At 41.9% G+C, this 21538-nt stretch overlaps 1 protein-coding gene across 1 annotated transcript in view; it reads right to left on the minus strand.

Annotated features, from left to right (window-relative positions):
• Positions 1 to 15164: 15164 nt before the first annotated feature.
• Positions 15165 to 21538, minus strand: part of LOC309557376 (bile salt export pump-like) — a 110874-nt gene continuing 104500 nt past the window's right edge. Inside the window, exons 28-29 of the mRNA XM_082260067.1 lie at positions 19883 to 20029; positions 15165 to 15834 (exon numbers count right to left, since the gene is read on the minus strand). Of these exons, the coding sequence (XP_082116193.1) occupies positions 15634 to 15834; positions 19883 to 20029 (348 nt within the window). The 3' untranslated portion in view covers positions 15165 to 15633. The remainder of the gene's footprint in view (positions 15835 to 19882; positions 20030 to 21538) is intronic.

Below are 21538 nucleotides of genomic sequence, written 5' to 3' on the forward strand. Positions count from 1 at the left end.
TTGACATAAAAACGCACAATCATCGTGCGAACATATCCATATATAAAAAATATACATATATATATAAGAAATTGTATTAAGAAGTATATATATATATATATATATATATATAGAATTACACATGCGTATATGTATATATATATATATATATATATATATATATATATACACACACATACATACACACGTGTACATACACATATAAAGGGGAAAAAGGGGGGGGGTTGTCAGGAGGGGGAAAAGAGAGGGATATAATTTCATTAGTTAGTTGGGAAATTATTCACAATAGTAGCAATAGAGATAAAAAGCATCAACCCAGCCCCAATCAATGTGGATCAATGAACAACCATAGGATACAGTCTGCATTTACAACATAGTGTTGACGTCCAATTCTTCATTAAGTCCCCCGGGCGAGAGGACATCTAAGTAGGTTTCCCTTTGGCAGACTCGCTTGAACCTCTCTGCCGTGGGGAACCTACTTGGAATGGATTCGATCACCCACACCTGCAAACCATCAGTAGATTTTCCGTGGTGATGTAGAAAGTGTCTAGGGACACTGTGTATGTCCTTACCCTCCTGTATGTACCGTCTATGCTGGCCAAAACGAGCTCGTAGTGTACGTATAGTACGGCCTACATAATGTAGGTTGTGAAACCTAGCTGTATTTAGGATAGTTGGCATTAAGGGCGTATTTGTTGAGCATAATATAATACCCTCCAACACACCTCCACCACATTCATTGGTCCCTTTAATGGACAAGAAAAACTGTTGCATTTGGCAGCTCTGGGCTCTCATTTCTACCACTGGAATTGCTAAAGATACTCAGTCATATTTAGAAGGTCAGCGACTCCTGCTTATCAGATTGGACTTACTCTGCAAATGATCCCAACTCTGCACTGAATCAAAAACTAGACAAGCTTCACTTAAGAATATTTATCATCCTTTTATTTTACTGTTGCTCCTGTCTATTCTGTAGAATCTTTCCTGCAAATATTTCCTGCACCATTATTTATTCTTTTCATTAAATGTTATTTAAAATTATTAAGCTAAATCTCTGAATTCTCTGTATGGAAATGTAAGTACTTGGGTAATGAAGCTAACATAGTGTAATCTCTAATATGTTCCTGGCTGGACATGGCAGCAAGTAATACAGACATTTTTTAAAGGTCAGATTTACATTAAAAAACAGTAAATGCTGTAAACGGTATGTGTTTTTGTAAAACATGTGATGGCATCTATCATGTGTATGTAGAGGATAACTGCTTAGTTATCATGTCCCAGGGACAACCACTCTGCTGTCACCAAGACTGTTGTCCTGTGAGCAGGAAAATATCTGCACATTGGAAGGCTGAGGACATAACTGTCCCCCCTTGCTTCATTTAAAATGGAACTGTACATCATTTATTAGTAAACGTTTTGCAAGATGCCTTCTATAACTGTGACAGTCTCTACTGTGTCCCTCTCTGATTTACTTTCAATAAGTTTTTATTGAGAATAACAAGTAGAAAAAAAGGTATACAAAACCAGGACTAACATGCAGCGATTGTGAATAAAAATCTGAGCCTTTGGGAGGGTAACTGAGATTGTTACAATCTTACAGAGACTAGATTGTCAAGAGCACAAGGTAGTGTTATACAGTAATAGCTAAAATATATTTACCGACTCCAAAATGATATAGGATTACAAATAATTACTCAATTTGCATATGACTATCTTAGAATTGTGTTGTGTATTCAACCTTAAGTAGGATGTAAAATATATGGTCCCCAGTGATCTGGCTCAGTGGTCAAAGGAGTCCTGATAAAGGTAGTTACTAGCAACTACTTAAGATCAAGTACACAGATTAGTATAACCTGCTCAAGTATTAGGAGCAGGGGAAGAAAGAGCCCCAGGCGGGGAGAATATCAAGAGGTAAAAGGGATGATAGAGGGAAAAGAAGGAAGAAGAGAATAAGCTACATTGAGGAGAAAGGGAAAGGATGTCAATGACTGACCAGGGAGACTGGCAATGAGAAGTAGGTGAGATCAAATCCTTGGGACCAAAGGACGTGCCTGTAGGGTTCCAAAACAGCTTCAAATTTCTGAGTGGAATCTAAAAGCACGGTGACCATCTTCTCCTGAGTCATAATCCAGGAGATTTTCCTTTTTGCAAGCTGGGCCGACACGTAAGAACTCTTCCAGGACCCAGCGATGGTCAGTTTGGCTCCAAGGAGGATGAAGAAAATGAGACGTTGCATGCATTTGAAAGCAGATTCCACTGGAAAGTTTAGGAGGTCTACATGTGGGGATTTTGCTATTGAAAGACCAGTAATCTTCTGGATCAAAGATAATATTTTGCTCCAGAAGTCTCTGATTTTAGGATGGTCCCACCAGACGTGCAGCATATCACCAAGATGCTCACAGCCTCGTCCCTCTCTGATTTAGTTCAATTGGAGTCTGACTTTCTCTGACATGGCTAAGCACTACCAAGTGTCATTCTGTTGTCCAATGAGACTGGCTTAGCAGCCAGTAAGGTTAAGTTTAGCTATGAAGTAAAGAAAAATCAGGCTCCTCTTAAAAAACAAAAACTAATAGGAGAGGGACACAGAAATGGTTTGTAGTTAATAAAGGTAATAATAGGCATCATTACCCGTTTTTAAGGATGACTTTTACTTTCATATGTCAAGTGTCATTTTAAAGTATAACTGTGGACACAATGAGGTTAATTTAATAAAGGAGAATATACTGTGCACTAGAAGTTCACTGCAAGTTCAAGTGCAATGCGAGTGCAGTTGCTCTCTGCTGATTTCTATCTTAAAATCATGTGCAAGCAAAAATGCAGTTTTTTTATTTTACTTGCATGTTTTCCTCAGATCTAGAGTAACTGCCCTTTTGGCTGCACTTGCTGGTGCACTTGCAGTGCACAGACTATTTACCTTTAATCAACCCCAATAAAACAATGACATTCTGTATATGCTGCTGTTTGCAATCAGCTTTAAAATGTGTATTAATCCTAACAGTGAATTTATTTTATTTGGTCCTTTTTCGTCTGCTAAATATATAATTGCAAATATATTTGTTCAACAAGGAAAAATATCTATTGATCAGTGGCGGCCTGTGCATAGGGGGCGCCAGGGCGCCGCCCCCCCCCCCCCCCTAAAAAAAGAAAAGAAAAAAAAAAATTACAAAAAGATCGATAAAGTTTTCCAAAAAAAAATTGTGTTCGCCGGCCTATGTGGAGGCTGTGGGGGGGTGGGGTTTACGACCCAGAAGAGGCGCTGATTGGCTGCCTTCTGGGGCGTAACCTGGGCGCAGGGTACAGCGCTAGGAAACCCCCACTTTCGGAATGTCCTGGCTGTGATTGGTCCAGTCTCCAGCCTGGACCAATCATCATCCAGGACATCCGATGCTGACCCGTGACCCCGCTGACATCACGTACGTCAGTCACGAGTCAGTGCGGTGGACGGACGGACACAGCAGAGCGGAGCGGACTCAGCGGAGACTCGGAGAGCAGACCGGACACCGGAATCGGCTTCAGAGAGACGGACGACCCGACCAGGCAGTCACCTCACCAGGCCGCAGCCGCGCAGCGTCTCCAGAGGAGTGGAGGTCATCTGGACTGGAAGAGAAGACTCGATCACCACCGGTAAGTGAGCTGTGGCGCTCTTCAATCATTGGGGTACAATGCTGGCACTCTGCAATAATTGGGGGACAATGCTAGCACTCTGCAATCATTGGGGGACAAAGCTGTGGCACTCTGCAATAATTGGGGGATAATGCTGGCACTCTGCAATCATTGGGGGACAATGCTGTGGCGCTCTGCAATCATTGGGGTACAATGCTGGCACTCTGCAATAATTGGGGGACGAAGCTGGCACTCTGCAATCATTGGGGGACAAAGCTGTGGCACTCTGCAATAATTGGGGGACAATGCTGTGGCGCTCTGCAATCATTGGGGGACAATGCTGTGGCGCTCTGCAATAATTGGGGGACAATGCTGGCACTCTGCAATCATTGGGGGACAAAGCTGTGGCACTCTGCAATAATTGGGGGACAATGCTGTGGCGCTCTGCAATCATTGGGGGACAATGCTGTGGCGCTCTGCAATCATTGGGGGACAATGCTGTGGCGCTCTGCAATAATTGGGGGACAATGCTGGCACTCTGCAATCATTGGGGGACAAAGCTGTGGCACTCTGCAATCATTGGGGGACAAAGCTGTGGCACTCTGCAATAATTGGGGGACAATGCTGTGGCGCTCTGCAATCATTGGGGGACAATGCTGTGGGCACTCTGCAATCATTGGGGGACAATGCTGTGGCGCTCTGCAATCATTGGGGGACAATGCTGTGGTGCTCTGCAATCATTGGGGGACAATGCTGTGGCGCTCTGCAATAATTGGGGGACAATGCTGTGGCGCTCTGCAATAATTGGGGGACAATGCTGTGGGCACTCTGCAATCATTGGGGGACAATGCTGCGGCGCTCTGCAATAATTGGGGGACAATGCTGGCACTCTGCAATCATTGGGGGACAAAACTGTGGCACTCTGCAATAATTGGGGGACAATGCTGTGGCGCTCTGCAATAATTGGGGGACAATGCTGTGGCGCTCTGCAATCATTGGGGGACAATGCTGTGGCGCTCTGCAATCATTGGGGGACAATGCTGTGGCGCTCTGCAATAATTGGGGGACAATGCTGGCACTCTGCAATCATTGGGGGACAAAGCTGTGGCACTCTGCAATCATTGGGGGACAAAGCTGTGGCACTCTGCAATAATTGGGGGACAATGCTGTGGCGCTCTGCAATCATTGGGGGACAATGCTGTGGGCACTCTGCAATCATTGGGGGACAATGCTGTGGCGCTCTGCAATCATTGGGGGACAATGCTGTGGTGCTCTGCAATCATTGGGGGACAATGCTGTGGCGCTCTGCAATAATTGGGGGACAATGCTGTGGCGCTCTGCAATAATTGGGGGACAATGCTGTGGGCACTCTGCAATCATTGGGGGACAATGCTGCGGCGCTCTGCAATAATTGGGGGACAATGCTGGCACTCTGCAAGCATTGGGGGACAAAACTGTGGCACTCTGCAATAATTGGGGGACAATGCTGTGGCGCTCTGCAATAATTGGGGGACAATGCTGTGGCGCTCTGCAATCATTGGGGGACAATGCTGTGGCGCTCTGCAATCATTGGGGGACAATGCTGTGGCGCTCTGCAATAATTGGGGGACAATGCTGTGGCGCTCTGCAATAATTGGGGGACAATGCTGTGGCGCTCTGCAATAATTGGGGGACAATGCTGTGGCGCTCTGCAATCATCGGGGGACAATGCTGTGGCGCTCTGCAATCATTGGGGGACAATGCTGTGGCGCTCTGCAATCATTGGGGGACAATGCTGTGGCGCTCTGCAACCATTGGGGGACAATGCTGTGGCGCTCTGCAATCATTGGGGGACAATGCTGTGGCACTCTGCAGTGATTGGGGTACAATGCTGTGGCGCACTCTGCAATCATTGGGGACAATGCTGTGGCGCTCTGCAGTGATTGGGGACAATGCTGTGGCGCTCTGCAGTGATTGGGGACAATGCTGTGGCGCTCTGCAGTGATTGGGAACAATGCTGTGGCGCTCTGCAGTGAAAGGGGCTCGCACGCTTAACTCTGCATTGATGGGGGCACGGAACAGTTGCATTGAAGGGGGCACGCACGCTGAACTCTGCATTGTGGGGGCACAGAACAGTGTTTATTGCATTGAAGGGGGCACAGCACATTGTTCATTGCATTGAAGGGGGCACAGCACAGTTGCATTGAAGGGGGCATGCACGCTGAACTCTGCATTGTGGGGGCACAGCACAGTGTTCATTGCATTGAAGGGGGCACAGCACAGTGTTTATTGCATTGAAGGGGGCACAGCACAGTGTTTATTGCATTGAAGGGGGCATAGCACAGTGTTCATTGCATTGAAGGGGGCACAGCACAGTGTTTATTGCATTGAAGGGGGCACAGCACAGTGTTTATTGCATTGAAGGGGGCATAGCAGTGTTAATTGCATTGAAGGGGGCACAGAACAGTGTTTATTGCATTGAAGGGGGCACAGCACAGTGTTTATTGCATTGAAGGGGGCACAGCACAGTGTTTATTGCATTGAAGGGGGCACAGCACATTGTTCATTGCATTGAAGGGGGCACAGCACAGTTGCATTGAAGGGGGCATGCACGCTGAACTCTGCATTGTGGGGGCACAGCACAGTGTTTATTGCATTGAAGGGGGCATAGCACAGTGTTCATTGCATTGAAGGGGGCACAGCACAATGTTCATTGCATTGAAGGGGGCACGCACGCTGAACTCTGCATTGAAGGGGGCACGCACGCTGGTCTCTGCATTGAAAGGGGGCATGTACACTGGTCTCTGCATTGAAAGGGGGCATGTATGCTGGTCACTGCATTGAAAGGGGGCATATACCATCTCCTGTACCATGACCTGTGACATGCCTATACCATATCTGTGCCATGCCTATACAATCTCCTGTACCATCACTTGTGCCATGCCTGTACCATCACCTATGCCATGCTTATACCATCACCTGTGCCATGCCTATACCATGACTTCAAAGTCACGCAATTTTTTACAGCGTTTTTTGACGCGAAGCAATACCTATTACATTTTTCTTTTTGCGCCCCCCCCAAAAATTTTGAGCACCAGCCGCCACTGCTATTGATCCTTCCAGAATTCTTGTGAGCTGACAACTTACTCTGCCAATGCACAAGTAGGGGTTATTTAGATGAGGGGGGGGGGGAGCTGTGTCCTTTGTTTCAATGTACCTTTATTGAGGTTTTTATTGCAATGTCTCCGAAACTGCGGAGCAGGAGAGTAAGAACAAGGGTGGGAAACACATAAAGAGCCTTGCAGGGCACCATAGTGGCCATAGCTTCCAACGTACATTGAAAGAATATTAACATAGATGTTAAAAATATCAACAATACACATCAGGTGTTCGCATTGGTATTGTGAAGAGAGTACCAGGATGACAAATCGTGCCAAGCAGCATCAAAAGGCTTCAGGGAATCTGAGCTATATGCCATCATTTTCTCAAAGGAGTATTTTGAGTGAATTATGGTTATGACTTCTGAAAGATCAGGTGCCTGGGCTCTTCTCCAGTGCCTGGTGGGGAGCTGTGTCATAATTTTTGAAAACTTCTGTTAAAAGAGCCTGCACTCAACTGGTCTTATTTCTCACACCTTTCAAGCCCTCGTGACCAAACCATTTGATTTCCACCCACCTTATACACAAAAATGGGAGAATGGGCTGCCTGTATGTATGTAAGGGAAAGATTGGGATCAAATTTGGAACCCCACAGCTCACTGTTCCATTACTAGCAATCTTGTGCAAGGAAAATTTAATAAAATACATTTTTGCTTGCACATGATTAGATGGAAGTCAACACAGACTATTGCCTCATTTGCAAAGCTCTGGAAAAAACTCTCTTGCTAAATGTAACTTTCTTTGCAAAATGACTTTAGCAAATGAACTCCAGGGACATTGTTATTTTTTTCAACTTCCTTTAACAGACCAAGTTAGTGAGGTTGAAAAAAGACACCAGTCCATTCAGTTCAACCTATGATGAGTGTATGTATAATTGTTTATGTCAATGGTACATTGTATACCCCTGTATGTTGTGGTCGTTAAGGTGCCCATCTACTTGTTTTTTGAAACTATTGATGCTCCCTGCTGATACCACTGCTTGTGAAAGAGATTTCCACATCCTTACCGCTCTGACGGTAAAGAGCCCTTTAAGGTTCAATGGCTTCTCTTCTAATTTTAGTGAATGGCCGCGAGTCCTTTTATATTTTCTTACGCTGAACAGTTTGTTCTCTATGCTATGGTCACCAGTGCGGTATTTGTACATGGTTATCATATCCCCTCTCAAGCATCTCTTCTCCTGAAAGAATAGGTTCAATGCTTGTAGTCTTTCCTCATAGCTGAAGTTCTCCATTCCCTTTTTTAGCTTTGTTGCCCTTCTCTGGACTTTCTCCAGTTCCAGCACATCCTTCCTGAGGACTAGTGCCCAGAACTGGATGGCATACTCGAGGTAAGGCCAGACTAGAGTCTTGTAGAATACAAGAGTTATCGTTTTATCTCTGGAGTGATGCATACCAGTATTCTGTTGGCTTTGCTTGCAGCAGCTTGGCATTGCATGCCATTGCTGAGCTTGTCGTCTACTAGGACCCTCAGGTCCTTTTTCATCTTAGATTCCCGCAAAGGCTCTCCCCCTAGTGAGTAACCTGCGTTCATATTTCTGGCAACCAAATGCATTACCTTACATTTTTCAACATTAAACTTCATTTTCCATATATATGCCCACCCCATTACTTCAGGTCTTCTTGTAAAGTTTCCATATCCTGCGTAGAAGTTATTGCCCTGCTTAATTTAGTATTGTCTGCAAATACGCAGATTGAGCTGTTTATCCAATCCTCTAGGTTGTTTATGAATAAATTAAATAGGATTGGCCCCAGGACAGATCCTTGGGGGACCCCACTTTCCACACCACACCATTCCAAGTACTCCCCATTTATCACCACCCTTTGGACTCACCCTGAAGCCAGCTTTTAACCTTCCTAGCGGTATTCCCGAGGGTGACTCAGGGTTACATTTCAGAGCCAAAAGCGGTAACCCCGAGCCACACTCGGGGTAGCGCTAGGAAGATCGCTGGGTCCTGGAAGAGGTTTTACTTACCTTTTCTCCGGGATCCAGCGATGTATCCCGGCGGTGTGCGGCGGCAGAGCTCTCTCCAGATCGTCTGCGAGCCCCGACTTCCGTCTCCGGCGACGTGACGTCCTCCGGGGGGTGGAACCGGCGGCAAATTCAAATGTAAAACACACCAAACACACTGATAACATTCAAAATAAAAAAAAATTCACATTACATTGCCCCCCAGTGCCCTTTCCTGCAGTTTTACTGTACTTTTTATGTAAATATATGTATATATATGTATAAGGTTAATAGATTGGTCTGGCAAGAGCGCTTTTTCATGAATCCATGCTGATTACTACTAATGATACCAGTTTCATTGCTAAAGTATTGTACATAGTCCCTTAGCTTTCCCTCCAATATCTTGCAGACTATTGATGTTAGGCTAACCGGCCTGTAGTCCCCAGGATATATCTTGGCCCTTTTTAAAATATTGGTACTGCGTTAGCTTTTTTCCAATGAGCTAGTACCATTCCGTCCCGAGTTCTTTAAGGACCCTTGGGTGTAAGCCATCGGGTCCCGCTGACTTATTTGTGTTAAGTTTTTCAAGTCTAATTCGGAGTCTGTCTTCTGTTAACCATGAGGATGCTTCCTGTGACATGTTATTACCTTTTAACATTACATTCTAGGTTACTGTATCCCCCCAATTCTTTTGTTAAGACTGAGGAGAATAATTTATTTAGCAACTTTGCCTTCTCTCTGTCCTTTATAACCAGATTCCCTTCGTCGTCCTTTATGGGGCCTCACTTTCTTACTATTTATATGTTCTGGATTCACTTTCTTACCATTTATATTACTATGTATATACTTAAAGAATTTCTTGTTTTTTTTCTTTTACTCTCTTCCGCTATGGGCCTTTCGTGATCTAGCTTAGCCGTCTTGATTGCGCTCGTACATTTCTTATTGCATTCTTTATAAGTTATCTTATTTCTTTCGGCAGACGGCTCCTTTTCTTTTCATCTTTTGGGCGTTATTTCTGTTTATACATGTTAGTGTAACCCCTTTTTTATACATTAAATTGTTTTTGGGTTTTATGCTATGGCGTTTTCCCTTCTTTTCATATGATTGCGGAGTTCATTACTCAAGTACTATACATGTGGAGAGTCTGTTTGTAAGGATTCATTGCTACCGGGTGCGGGTGCTATTTGGGTGAATTCCCTTTTCTCCTGTATTATCCATCGGATGAGGATCCCCACTGTGTGCCCTCTTTTTTCTGTATTTGTTGGAGGCTCATACATGCACATCTCTTTTTATTTTTGGTAAGGAGTATTTACCCTTATCCCTCCTCCATATCACTGAGGTGTTCACAATATTCATTTATTAATTTTCCCTTTGGTGTGGTCGGGTCACCACCTTGGAGCACATTATACATAGTTAGGCACATATTTAACCACTTGATCGCCCTAGACTTGCAACGGCTATGGAGTGAAAGTTATAGCGCCTACAAACTATGGAATATATACTAGAATTTTTTTTATACTATTGGTGGTGATCAATGACTTATAATGGGACTGCGATAGTGTGGCGGGCAATCTGATGTCAGCGGCAGTTAGTCAGTTCCCCCCAGTGTCAGTTAGTGTCAGATTGTACGCCACACTATCGCAGTCCCATTATAAGTCGTTGATCACTGCCAATAGTATATGTAAAAAAAAAATCCAGTATATATGACATCGTTTGTAGGCGCAATCACTTTCACACAAACCAGTGAATATACCCTTATTGGGATTTTTTTTTTTTTATCAAAAACATGTAGCAGAATACATTTTTGCCAAAATTTATGAAGAATTAAATTTTTTTTATGGAAAAAATCGTTATCCCCCATTTGAGAGCGGGGCTTTAGAAGCAACTAGATCACCAACATTTATTAGTAAAAAAACATCAAATATTGGATACATTGAGATCTCTGAAGTATCTTTTGATCCTTCTGTCCTAGGTGTCCCTTTTCTAGCAGTCCTCTGGGGTCCTCTATAGGGATTTGAGAGGCCCAGCATTGGAGGTGCCCCTCCCCACACGCTCTGCCCAGGCAGGGGCAGATAAATTCTATTCTTGTTTCTCACCATGTATATGGGCATATACCACTTGAATTGCTATGTGAGTAATACTCTAAATCAGGGGTGGGGAACCTGCGGCCCGCACAATCATTGCGTATTTTGGGTTTGAGACTCCCTTCCTGATTGGCCGAAAGGCGATCACATGCCATTGGTCGAGGAGGAGGCGGGAGGACTCGAAGAGAAGCCGCCACTGCAGGTAAGTGCACTGGCTTTCTGCATTGAAAGGGGGCACGCAGTGGTCTCTCTGCATTAAAAGGGGGCACGCTGTGGTCAGTCTGGCATTGAAAGGGGGCACGCTGTTGTCTCTCTGCATTAAAAGGGGGCACGCAGTGGTCTCTCTGCATTAAAAGGGGGCACACTGTGGTCAGTCAGGCATTGAAAGGGGGCACACTGTGGTCAGTCTGGCATTGAAAGGGGGCACGCTGTGGTCAGTCTGGCATTGAAAGGGGGCACGCTGTGGTCAGTCTGCTTTGAAAGGGGGCACGCTGTGGTCTCTGTGCATTGAAAGGGGTCATGCTGTGGTCTATCTGCATTGAAAGGGGGCACACTGTGGTCTCTCTGCATTGAAAGGGGGCACGCTGTGGTCATTCTGCATTGAAAGGGGGCACGCTGTGGTCACTCTGGCATGGAAAGGGGGCACGCTGTGGTCTCTCTGCATTGAAAGGGGGCACGCTGTGGTCAGTCTGCATTGAAAGGGGGCACGCTGTGGTCTCTCTGCATTGAAAGGGGCACGCTGTGGTCTCTCTGCATTGAAAGGGGGAACGCTGTGGTCTCTCTGCATTGAAAGGGGGCACGCTGTGGTCTCTCTGCATTAAAAGGGGGCATGATGTGGTCAGTCTGCATTGAAAGGTGGCATGCTGTTGTCAGTCTGCATTGAAAGGGGGCACGCTGTGGTCAGTCTGCATTGAAAGGGGGCACACTATACCTTGATTACTGAAGGCCCCTTTCGCACTTTTGTGACCTCAAAGTCACGCAATTTTTTACAGCGTTTTTTGTCGCAAAGCAATGCCTATTACATTTATGCATACATTTTGTACAGTACCCGAATGATGTTACAAAAATCCAAATGGCCCTTGGCAGATTGTGTTTTTCCCATATGTACTAATAAAAGATGTTTTTTAACGATCAAATGTTGTGATCCAGTTGCTTCTAAAGTCCTGCTCTCAAATGGGGGATAACAATTTTTTTCTTTTCCATATTGGGATGTTGGTGACAGGACACTAGATTTCTGGAACAACAGAGATTCTTTGTTTTTATTATTTTTTATTAGATACTTTTTTATAGCATAAAGTAAATAATATTGAGTTTTTATTCTCAAAATTTTCGGTCTTTTTTCGTTTATATCGCAAAAAATAAAAAACCCAGTGGTGATCATATACCACCAAAAGAAAGCTCTTGAGTACAGCATTGCATGACTGCACAGTTGCCAGTTAAAGTAGCCGAATAGCAAAAAATGGCCTGGTCATGAAGGGGATAAAATCTTCTGGAGCTGAAGTGGTTAACATAACGTAATATGAGTTGATGTTATTTAGATACAGAAGTACATTTAGGGACGTGCTTTGTTAACCATGTGAATAACTCGCTTTGTATTGTGTGCTCTGTCATAAAACTGAACTTTGTTGTTCTGTGGAATGGTAATGCAATTTCTGTTTAAATAAAGACTTTATTTTAAAAAAAAAATGAATACTGTATACACTGTAAGGCCACAAAGAAGCTGTTTTTAAAAATGTTTATTTCGGTCATTGATACAGAAAATTAAATTATAATGAATAGCCATGGGCCATAAAAGAAACACATTTTTAGTTTTTTAAAGTCAAGCACCTAGCTAAATTGAACATCTTTGTTTAATTCATCTTTTTTCAGAAAAGGTCCATTTTTTTAGATACTAATATAAGCCTGCAGCGGACTTTGCTTTATTCAGACTTTTATATTTGTTATCTGTAGTGAATGGTTGGATGTGTAGGTGCCACTGCCATATTATCTCACCTGAGGGGTGCTGATTTTACACAGTTTGTATATACTGTAAATTGTCCATTCAGAGATAGTCATCAGTTTTGTATTTGTATATGCACATCTCAGAGAAAAGTAAGGGTCGATTCACACTAGTGTGGTGACCGGCATTTTTTAGCACGGTAAAACTCCAGTCACAGCTAGGACACATTGGAGCTGATTTACTAAAGGAAAAGAGATGATGCACTTTGCAAAGTGCAGTTGCACTCTTTAAGTGCTGTTGCTCCAGAGCTTAGTAAATGAGGTAAAGCTTGACTTTGTAAAAAGTATCCAATCACGTGCAAGTAAAATAAAATAAAAAAAATTCATTTTCGCTTGCACATGATTGGATGATGGAAGCCAGCAGAGCTTTTGGTCATTTACTAAGCTCTGGAGCAACTGCTCTTTCAGAATGCAACTGTACTTTGCAAAGTGCACAGTCTATTTGCCTTTAGTAAATCAACCCGGTTGTTTTCTGTGTATGCTATTCACATTGCAATGCAGCCCAAAGCTACCCTGCAGTGATCTCACATAAAATGCAGCGGATGTGATGGTCAATTGATTGACTTAATGCAATTTCACTGTGTAACATTTCAATAAAGTTTGTTTAAAAAAAAAAATGAAGAAACAGTGTGATACACTGAGATTGGCGCATTGCCACTGCAGTGATCCCAGCGCACCGTACCGCATACCGGCTGTTGTGTTGTGATGGACCCCTAAAGCTGAGCTCTGAGCAAATATAGCTACATTTACTGCCAAAATACCTAATAGAAAGTATTTTACCTGCCAATTTATTTGTATCTCTGTCTATCCAGTCCTGTACTTAAACGGCTTTGCCACACAGCACAGTCCTGTCTGGTAGACATAAAACATGTTGCCATGAAGTAACATTTATAGGACTTTTCTCTCCCCCAGTCTGTGACTGTACAGTAAATGAGCAAGCAGCAGGCTGATGAGCTGACACTCTGACTCCTTCTGTCAGCATGTTCCATGTTAGCAGAGGAGGACTGCAGCACCACTGATTGGCTCCCTCTCCCAGTCTGAACTCTGCAGTAAAACAGACTGCCAATTCAAATTCACATGCTTACATACATTGAATGATGTAATAATTAATACTAAGCTAAATTATGCCTGGAGTTTGGCTTTAAAAAAAAAATAAAACCAATATTGATCTTAAATATCAACTTTAATGGTAAAAATTATTGTGTATTTCCTGTGTTGTATTCAGCATCTTCCTGAAGTACGAAATTTTGCAAACCCAACTTTCAATGAAAATTATAGCCATTGGACGTTTTTCTTTCTCAAAGTGTATTTTTTCAAGGAGAATACATATATTTTCCTTTACATGGCATTGAAGTATTTTTTTTTTTTTTAATCTCTATTTAGGACCATATTTTAAGATACAAATACACTGAATCAAAGTGTACACATATTTATAAATATATCAATATATATTAGAAAAAATTATTATTTACAAATCTAACTAAAATTTGGTAAAGCCCCTACCTTGCCTTTTACCCAATATAAGGTGTTACTAATATACCTCCGAAAAATACACATAATGGACAGAAACCAGCAGCCCTTGTATATACAGCATGCTAGTTTACATTTGTGTATGGGGATAAGTATTACCAGTCTGATAGAACAATATTATGTACCATTGCTGAGTCTAGAAGTAACCCCAGATGCACCAGTATATTTAGTGTCTACCAAAGTCGTCATCTTATGAGACTAGGTCTGATGGACACCACAGAAAACTCAATGAGTTAAACATATATTCTGGATTGAATTTTAAATAATTAAAAAAGTTCAACTTGATAGAAGGCTGCGCTGATACACCACCTAGGCACCAAAATGTCATATATATGCTTCCAAATTATATATATATATATAGACTGCAAATCATGCTTTGACTAATTACGCAAAGCAAACATCCATGTGCCTAAAGGGTTGGTTCACCTTTACCAAAAAACTAAAAACAAATAATGCCCTTGCTGTACGTGTAGGGCGTTTACTGGAAAACTCCTAGGATGTTGCTAAGAGAGGCCTACTCATTCCTGCTCACCCCAACCATCACAGGGGTGAGCTCTCAAACACTGAGCCCAGAGCTACTGCATCAGGGAAGAAAAACAGCATGTGAGGGGATGTGAATCAGAGACAGAGCTCATGCCTGTCATGGTGAAGATGAACAGAAAGAGCTAGGCCTCTTTTAGCAAACATCCTAGAAGTAGGCTTCATGAGGTATGTAAATGGCCTACACCTAAAGAAAGAGCATTATTCAGCTTAAGGTAGAGCTGCACAGTTTGTTTTTAACTAGAGATGCCCCTTATCTGTATAGACAGTTTTTTGGCAGAGGTGAAGTGAACTAACCCTTTAAAAACATGAATGCTGTCTTTTCAATCTCTATTATTGTGAATGAAATCTGATGTTTCCTGTTTTTCTTAAAAGTGCTTCATGGTTCTTTTATTGTACCAGCTGGATTCTAATTTATTTGAATTTGCTTACCTCTGCAATAAATAACTTAAGAAAGCTGACTTTTGAAAATAGCTATTTCATTGCTTTCATATGGGAGTGACTAAAGTAATTCACACCATTGCCATCACTTTTGATTCAAATCCGTTCCATAATTTCGTCATTGCTGCAGTAAAGCCAGATTGAAACTTGTACCTCCAGTATTTTAGTTGCATGCATTCATCTTTGATTGTCCAACTGTTACAAATAATAAAAAAGGTCAGACAATGCTTACTGTACTGCTTGACAACTCATAGGCATTGTTAACATGATATTTAGATCCCTACAGCTGCTGCCCTCTCAGTGTATCCATTACTCATTAGCACTCCTGTATTTGATACAATATTCTGTTGTCATTAACTGATAGGTGCTCCAGTTGTGACAAGTTTGTAGTAAGCCCCTTTCTTCTCCATGAGTTCATCATGAGCTCCCTTCTCAATCACAATGCCCTGAGACATGACAGCAATGATGTCAGAGTTTTGAATGGTAGACAGCCGATGAGCGATGACAATGCATGTACGACCTTCTCTTGCTCGGTCCAGGGCAGCTTGTACTGTCTGAAAACCAAGACCACACAATAAATATTATGTAAAAACAACCTCATTGAGGCACCATTCCTAATATACATTGCATACAATTCTTAATGGGACATTCATCCCATGGCTAGTAACAAAGATGAAATAGAAACCCCTATGAATGGTGGAACTTTCAAATTTGCCAACAATTGAATCAAAAGACTTACAGGTGCATCTCAAAAAAATTGAATATCATCAAAAAGTCAATTTATTTCAGTAATTCAATTCAAAAAGTGGGGCTCCATTCATCCCATGGCTAGTAACAAAGGTGAAATGGAAACCCCTATGAATGGTGGAACTTTCAAATGTGCCAACAATTGAATCAAAAGACTTACAGGTGCATCTCAAAAAATTTGAATATCATCAAAAAGTCAATTTATTTCAGTAATTAAATTCAAAAAGTGAAACTCATATTATATAGATTCATTACACACAGAATAATATATTCCAAGCATTTCTTTCTTTCAATTTTGTTTATTAAGGCTAACAGCTAGTGAAAACCCAAAATTCAGTTTCTCAGAAAATTTGAATATTGTGAAAATGTTCAATATTGTAGACTCATGGTGTCACACTCTAATCAGCTAATTAACCACTTGCCGACCGCCGCACGACTATATACTGCGGCGGTCAGCCCCTCACAGGCAGAGTGACGTATCGGTACGTCACTAGCCTGGGAGGGTCTGGGGAGCGAGCGCGATCTGCGATCGTCGGGGGAGAGGGAGAAAGGCAGGCAGCTTGTGTAAACAAGCTGCCTGTCATTCTCCCCAGTGTAGAAACACTTATCATACGGTTCTACTATGTAGAACCGTTGATCAGTGTAACTACACCTCAAGCCACAGCCAATCACAGTTAGAATCACGCCCCTAGGGACACACACAGCCCCTCCCTCTCAAATAAAGTTAACCCCTTCACTGCCAGTGTATTTTTACAGTAACAGTGCATATATATAGCACTGATTACTGTAGAAATGTCACTGGTAACCCCAAAAGTGTCAAAAATATCAGTCAAGGGTCCGATCTGTCCGCCGCAATGTCGTAGTACCGCAAAAAAAATCGCAGATCGCCGCCATTACGCGTTAAAAAAAAAACAACAAAAATGACAAAAATCTTTCCCTTTGTTAGTAAACGCGATAACTTTTGCGCAAACCAATCAAAATACGCTTTTTGCAATTTTTTTTACCAAACATATGTAGCATAAAACAAATTGGCCGAAAATGTTAAAAAAATTTTATTTTTACTTTTTTTTTTTGGGGAATTTCATATAAAAAAATGTGAAAAATATTGTTATTTTTGCCAAATTTACGCTCTTTTTTTGTTTATAGCGCGTGATCAAAAAATCGCACAGGTGATCAAATACCCCCAAAAGAAAGCTCTGTTTGTGGGAAAAAAAGGACGTCAAATTCGTTTAGGTACAGCGTCGCACGACCGCGCAATTGTCCGTTAAAGTCACGCAGTGCCGAATCGCAAAATACCCCCTGGTCAGGAAGGGGGTAAAATCTTCCGGGGCTTAAGTGGTTAACTCAAAATACCTGTAAAGTTTTCCTGAGCCTTTAAATGGTCTCTCAGTCTGGTTTAGTAGGTTACACAGTCATGGGGAAGACTGCTGACTTGACAGTTGCCCAGAAGACAGTCATTGATACCCTCTACAAGGAGGGTAAGTCACAAAAGTAATTGCCAAGGAAGCTAGCTGTTCAGAGAGTGATGTATCCAAGCATATTAATGGAAAGTTGAGTGGAAGGAAAGAGTGTGATAGAAAAATGTGCACAAGCAACAGGGATAACTGCAGCCTTGAGAGATTGTGAAGCAAAGACCATTCAGGAATTTGGGGAGGAAATTCACAAGGAGTGGACTACGGCTGGTATCAGTGCTTCAAGAGCCACCACACACAGCCGCATCCAGGACATGGGCTACAACTGTCAAATCCCTTGTTTCAAGCCACTCCTGAACCAGAGACATTGTCAGAAGCGTCTTACCTTGGTTATGGAGAAAAAGGACTGGACTGTTGCTCAGTGGTCCAAAGACCTCTTTTTGGATGAAAGTCATTTTTGCATTTCATTTGGAAATCAAGGTTCCAGAGTCTGGGGGAAGAGTGGAGAGGCACAGAATCCAAGTTGTATGAGGTCCAGTGTGAAGTTTCCACAGTCAATGATGATTTGGGCAACCATGTCACCTGCTGGTGTTGGTTTGCTTTGTTCAAAGTTCAAGTCCAAAGTCAGTGCACCCTTCTACCAGGAAATTCTAGATCACATCATGCTTCCCTCTGCTGACCAGATTTAGAGAAACGCTGATTTCGTTTTCCAGCAGGACTTGGCACCTGCCCATGCTGCCCAAAGTACCAATACCTAGTTTAATGATCATGCTATCACTGTGCTAGATTGGCCATCAAACTCGCCTGACCTAAACCCCATAGAGAATTTGTGGGGTATTGTAAAAAGGAAGATGAGAGACACCAGACCCAACAATAGAGACAAGCTGAAGGCTGCTATTAAAGCAACCTAGGCTTTTATAACACCTCAGCAGTGCCACAGGCTGAATGCCTCCATGCCACGCCGCATTGATACAGTAATTCATGCAAAAGTATTGAGTGCGTACTATAGTGTGCATGGACATACTTTTCAAAATCCTTTTCTTTATTGGTCCTATGTAATATTCTAATTTTCTGAGATACTGAATTTTGGGTTTTTACTAGCTGTAAGCCATAATTATCAAAATTAAAAGAAAGAAATGCTTGAAATATATCACTCTGTGTGTAATGAATCTATATAAAAAATACGTTTTCCTTTTTGAATTGAATTACTGAAATAAATGAACTTTTTGATGATATTCAAATATTTGGAAATACACCTGTACATAAAAGAAAGACCAGAAAATATTTTTATTACAAAGCACAGTTAAAATATCATTTGTTAAAAATTTAGGCTATAAATACAATTACACCATGTAGTATATATTTTCTACAAACATGGACAATTGCAGCATTATGTCAGCGTATATGATCGACATGTTTCTCATAAACTGCTTCCTCAGGATCCACACTTGCATATACATGAAAAAGGGTAACTGCAATATTCTGAAAATTATTAGAAAATTAAGAAGGCCTGGAATAATCAAAAGGGATCCAAACCAAGGAAGCATGAATACTCCATCAAAGAGCTCTCAAACTTGTTAAAAGTGAAAAAGACATATTTTACTATCTCTGTCAGGCTCCTAAATGATACCACATGGAAAAGAGCACTGATTGATCACAGGCATTGGCAAATCACTATCATCTTCATCTTTCATATACCTAGTGTAATTGGTAAACGACTTTGTAACACATTTTTCTGTTTTTTTTAATGTAAGTTTGTTTATCCCACTGTTGCCGCATTTTAAAGTCCCACATTTCATAAGGGTTTCCAATTCACCCTGGTTTCTACCCATGGGATGGATGTAGCCCCATCAAGCTTTCTTTGCAAAACTTTTGTTAACGTAGATCTAAAGCCTAGCGGGGTAATATTAGTTTGGTAAAGCACTGTGAATCATAAACAGTTACCATTGTTTTCATTAGATACCAACCCTATCTTTTTTTTCATCCTTTGCTGAACCTCAGAGGGGTGAATCTAATTCAGCAACTTTTAGCCACTTCCTATTTATATTGATGTCATAAACATCATTGATCTGAGCTGGCTTGATGTGTCAATGGTGGAAGTACATACAGTACCCGAGCAATGTGTTTTTTCATGACCCTATTTAGTCCCCACCAAGGGGGGAACACAAGAGCTGTGTAGGAGGTATTTGTTGTGTACATGTAAAAAAAATCTCAGTGGGGAATAAATTCTGCCGGGTTTATGATTCTCCTAACCTCATACTTCCACAAAATGTCTATTTCTCTGCTGAGGAGGAATTTACATCACTACCAACTCCATAAAGAAGGATAGGATTCGGTTATGTAGTGTGAAGAGGATATCATTTGCTATACCTTTCACTTCCTGGCTTGCTATTACCCCTAAGTTAACTTAGCCTTAAATGATAATTTGACTTTATTCTCCCACCTTTTCACTTTCTGTGTCTAATGCAGATGTTGCTTCATCAAGTAGAAGAATTTTAGGGTCCCTGATGATTGCTCGAGCGATTGCAATACGCTGTTTCTGTCCCCGAGACAGCTGAGACCCGTGAGCTCCAACATTGGTGTCATATTTCTGTAATAGGAAATCAAAGAACAATCAATATTGTTATCTAATATCCAATGGCAACAACATAATTATAATAAACAAATAATACAAGGAGAATTCAGATGTATTTCATGTTCATCAAATAGAGCCCCAAAGTTTTCTACTTCATATGTTATGATTAATTAGCATTTAATCACTGAAAATGTTATTTAAGTGCCCATTCACACTACCGCGACTTGTCAGGCGACTGGTCAGCCTGACAAGTCGCGGTCCATGCAGTGGTACGGGAACCGTTCTAATAGGAGCGACTCAAGTCGCTCCGACTTAGAAAATAGTTCCTGTACTACTTTGAGGCGAACATCAGAGCGACTTGCATTGACATTCATTATATGAAGTCCATGCAAGTCGAGCCGAAGTCGTGGTGCACGCGACTTCACAGGTCGCCCCCGAAGTCGTGCCGCGGTAGTGAATAATAAAAAAAAAAAACAATCATACTTACCTAGATGGCTGCAGCACTGATCCCAGCTTCATCTGTCCCCTACCTCCTTTTAGACTCAAAACTAAGCGATCAAACACCACTGATCGCTCAGTTCTCAGTCTTGAGCTTGCAGAGAGCTGGTGACAGTCAATCACCGGCTCTCTGCTCTGCCCCTCCATCGCTCACTGGAGTGCTGGGCTGTGTAGGGGGTAGGAGCGGCTGGTTTAGGCTCTCAGTGGCTCTGAGCCAGCTTCCAGCCCACGGTTCTGGGTGGATTTCGAGTATATGGTTGGTATCTTTTCAGAGCCTAGACTGGGGCTATGACATCAGCCAACAGTGGGCTGAAACTAAAAACGGGACACAGAAGTGTATAGCTAACTGCACTCCTGTGATCTAAAGAAGAAGTATAGCCAAAAAAGCTTTGGTTATATTTCTCCTTCAAAGAAACACATCCATTTAAATCACAACTTCAGCCATAACTACTTTTTTGATTGTGAATAAAGGAGTTTTTGGTAATGATGTTTTTGTTCCAATGGATACAAAAAGGTTCTCTGTCCAATATGCCCACATCCTTCAATAAATGTGAAACAAAAGAATTCATGTAGCATTGATTTTTTTTCTGGGCATATAGTAAGTGACACTACAGAATAAATTCAGAAAACCATGAAGTTTATTATGCAAATATTAAAAGTGTGTATAGCACAGTGTCCAATTTTTGCAAACTAGAGTCCACAGATCTGATTTAATTTCAATATCCACATGTCAACCCAACATTTATTGAATGCATATAACATCTCCATCAGGAACACATGTGAATAGTATGCTTATAGGGGAATCCAGTAATATAAATTCAAAGGTTTCTATACAGTTTGCTAGAGTAGAAATTCTCATTTCCAGGAGGGAACATCTAAGGGACAGTAAATGTTAATACATGAAATGTTAATTCTCAAAAGATAGACCAATAAATTCTCACATCAAGAGTGGGGGACTTCGGAAACAAAAGACAATATATATTTATGCAAAAAAAATTCAGATCTTTAGAGCTAAAGACAACCATC

Source organism: Pelophylax lessonae, assembly GCF_965119305.1.
Source record: "Pelophylax lessonae genome assembly, chromosome: 6".
Lineage (NCBI taxonomy): Eukaryota > Metazoa > Chordata > Amphibia > Anura > Ranidae > Pelophylax > Pelophylax lessonae.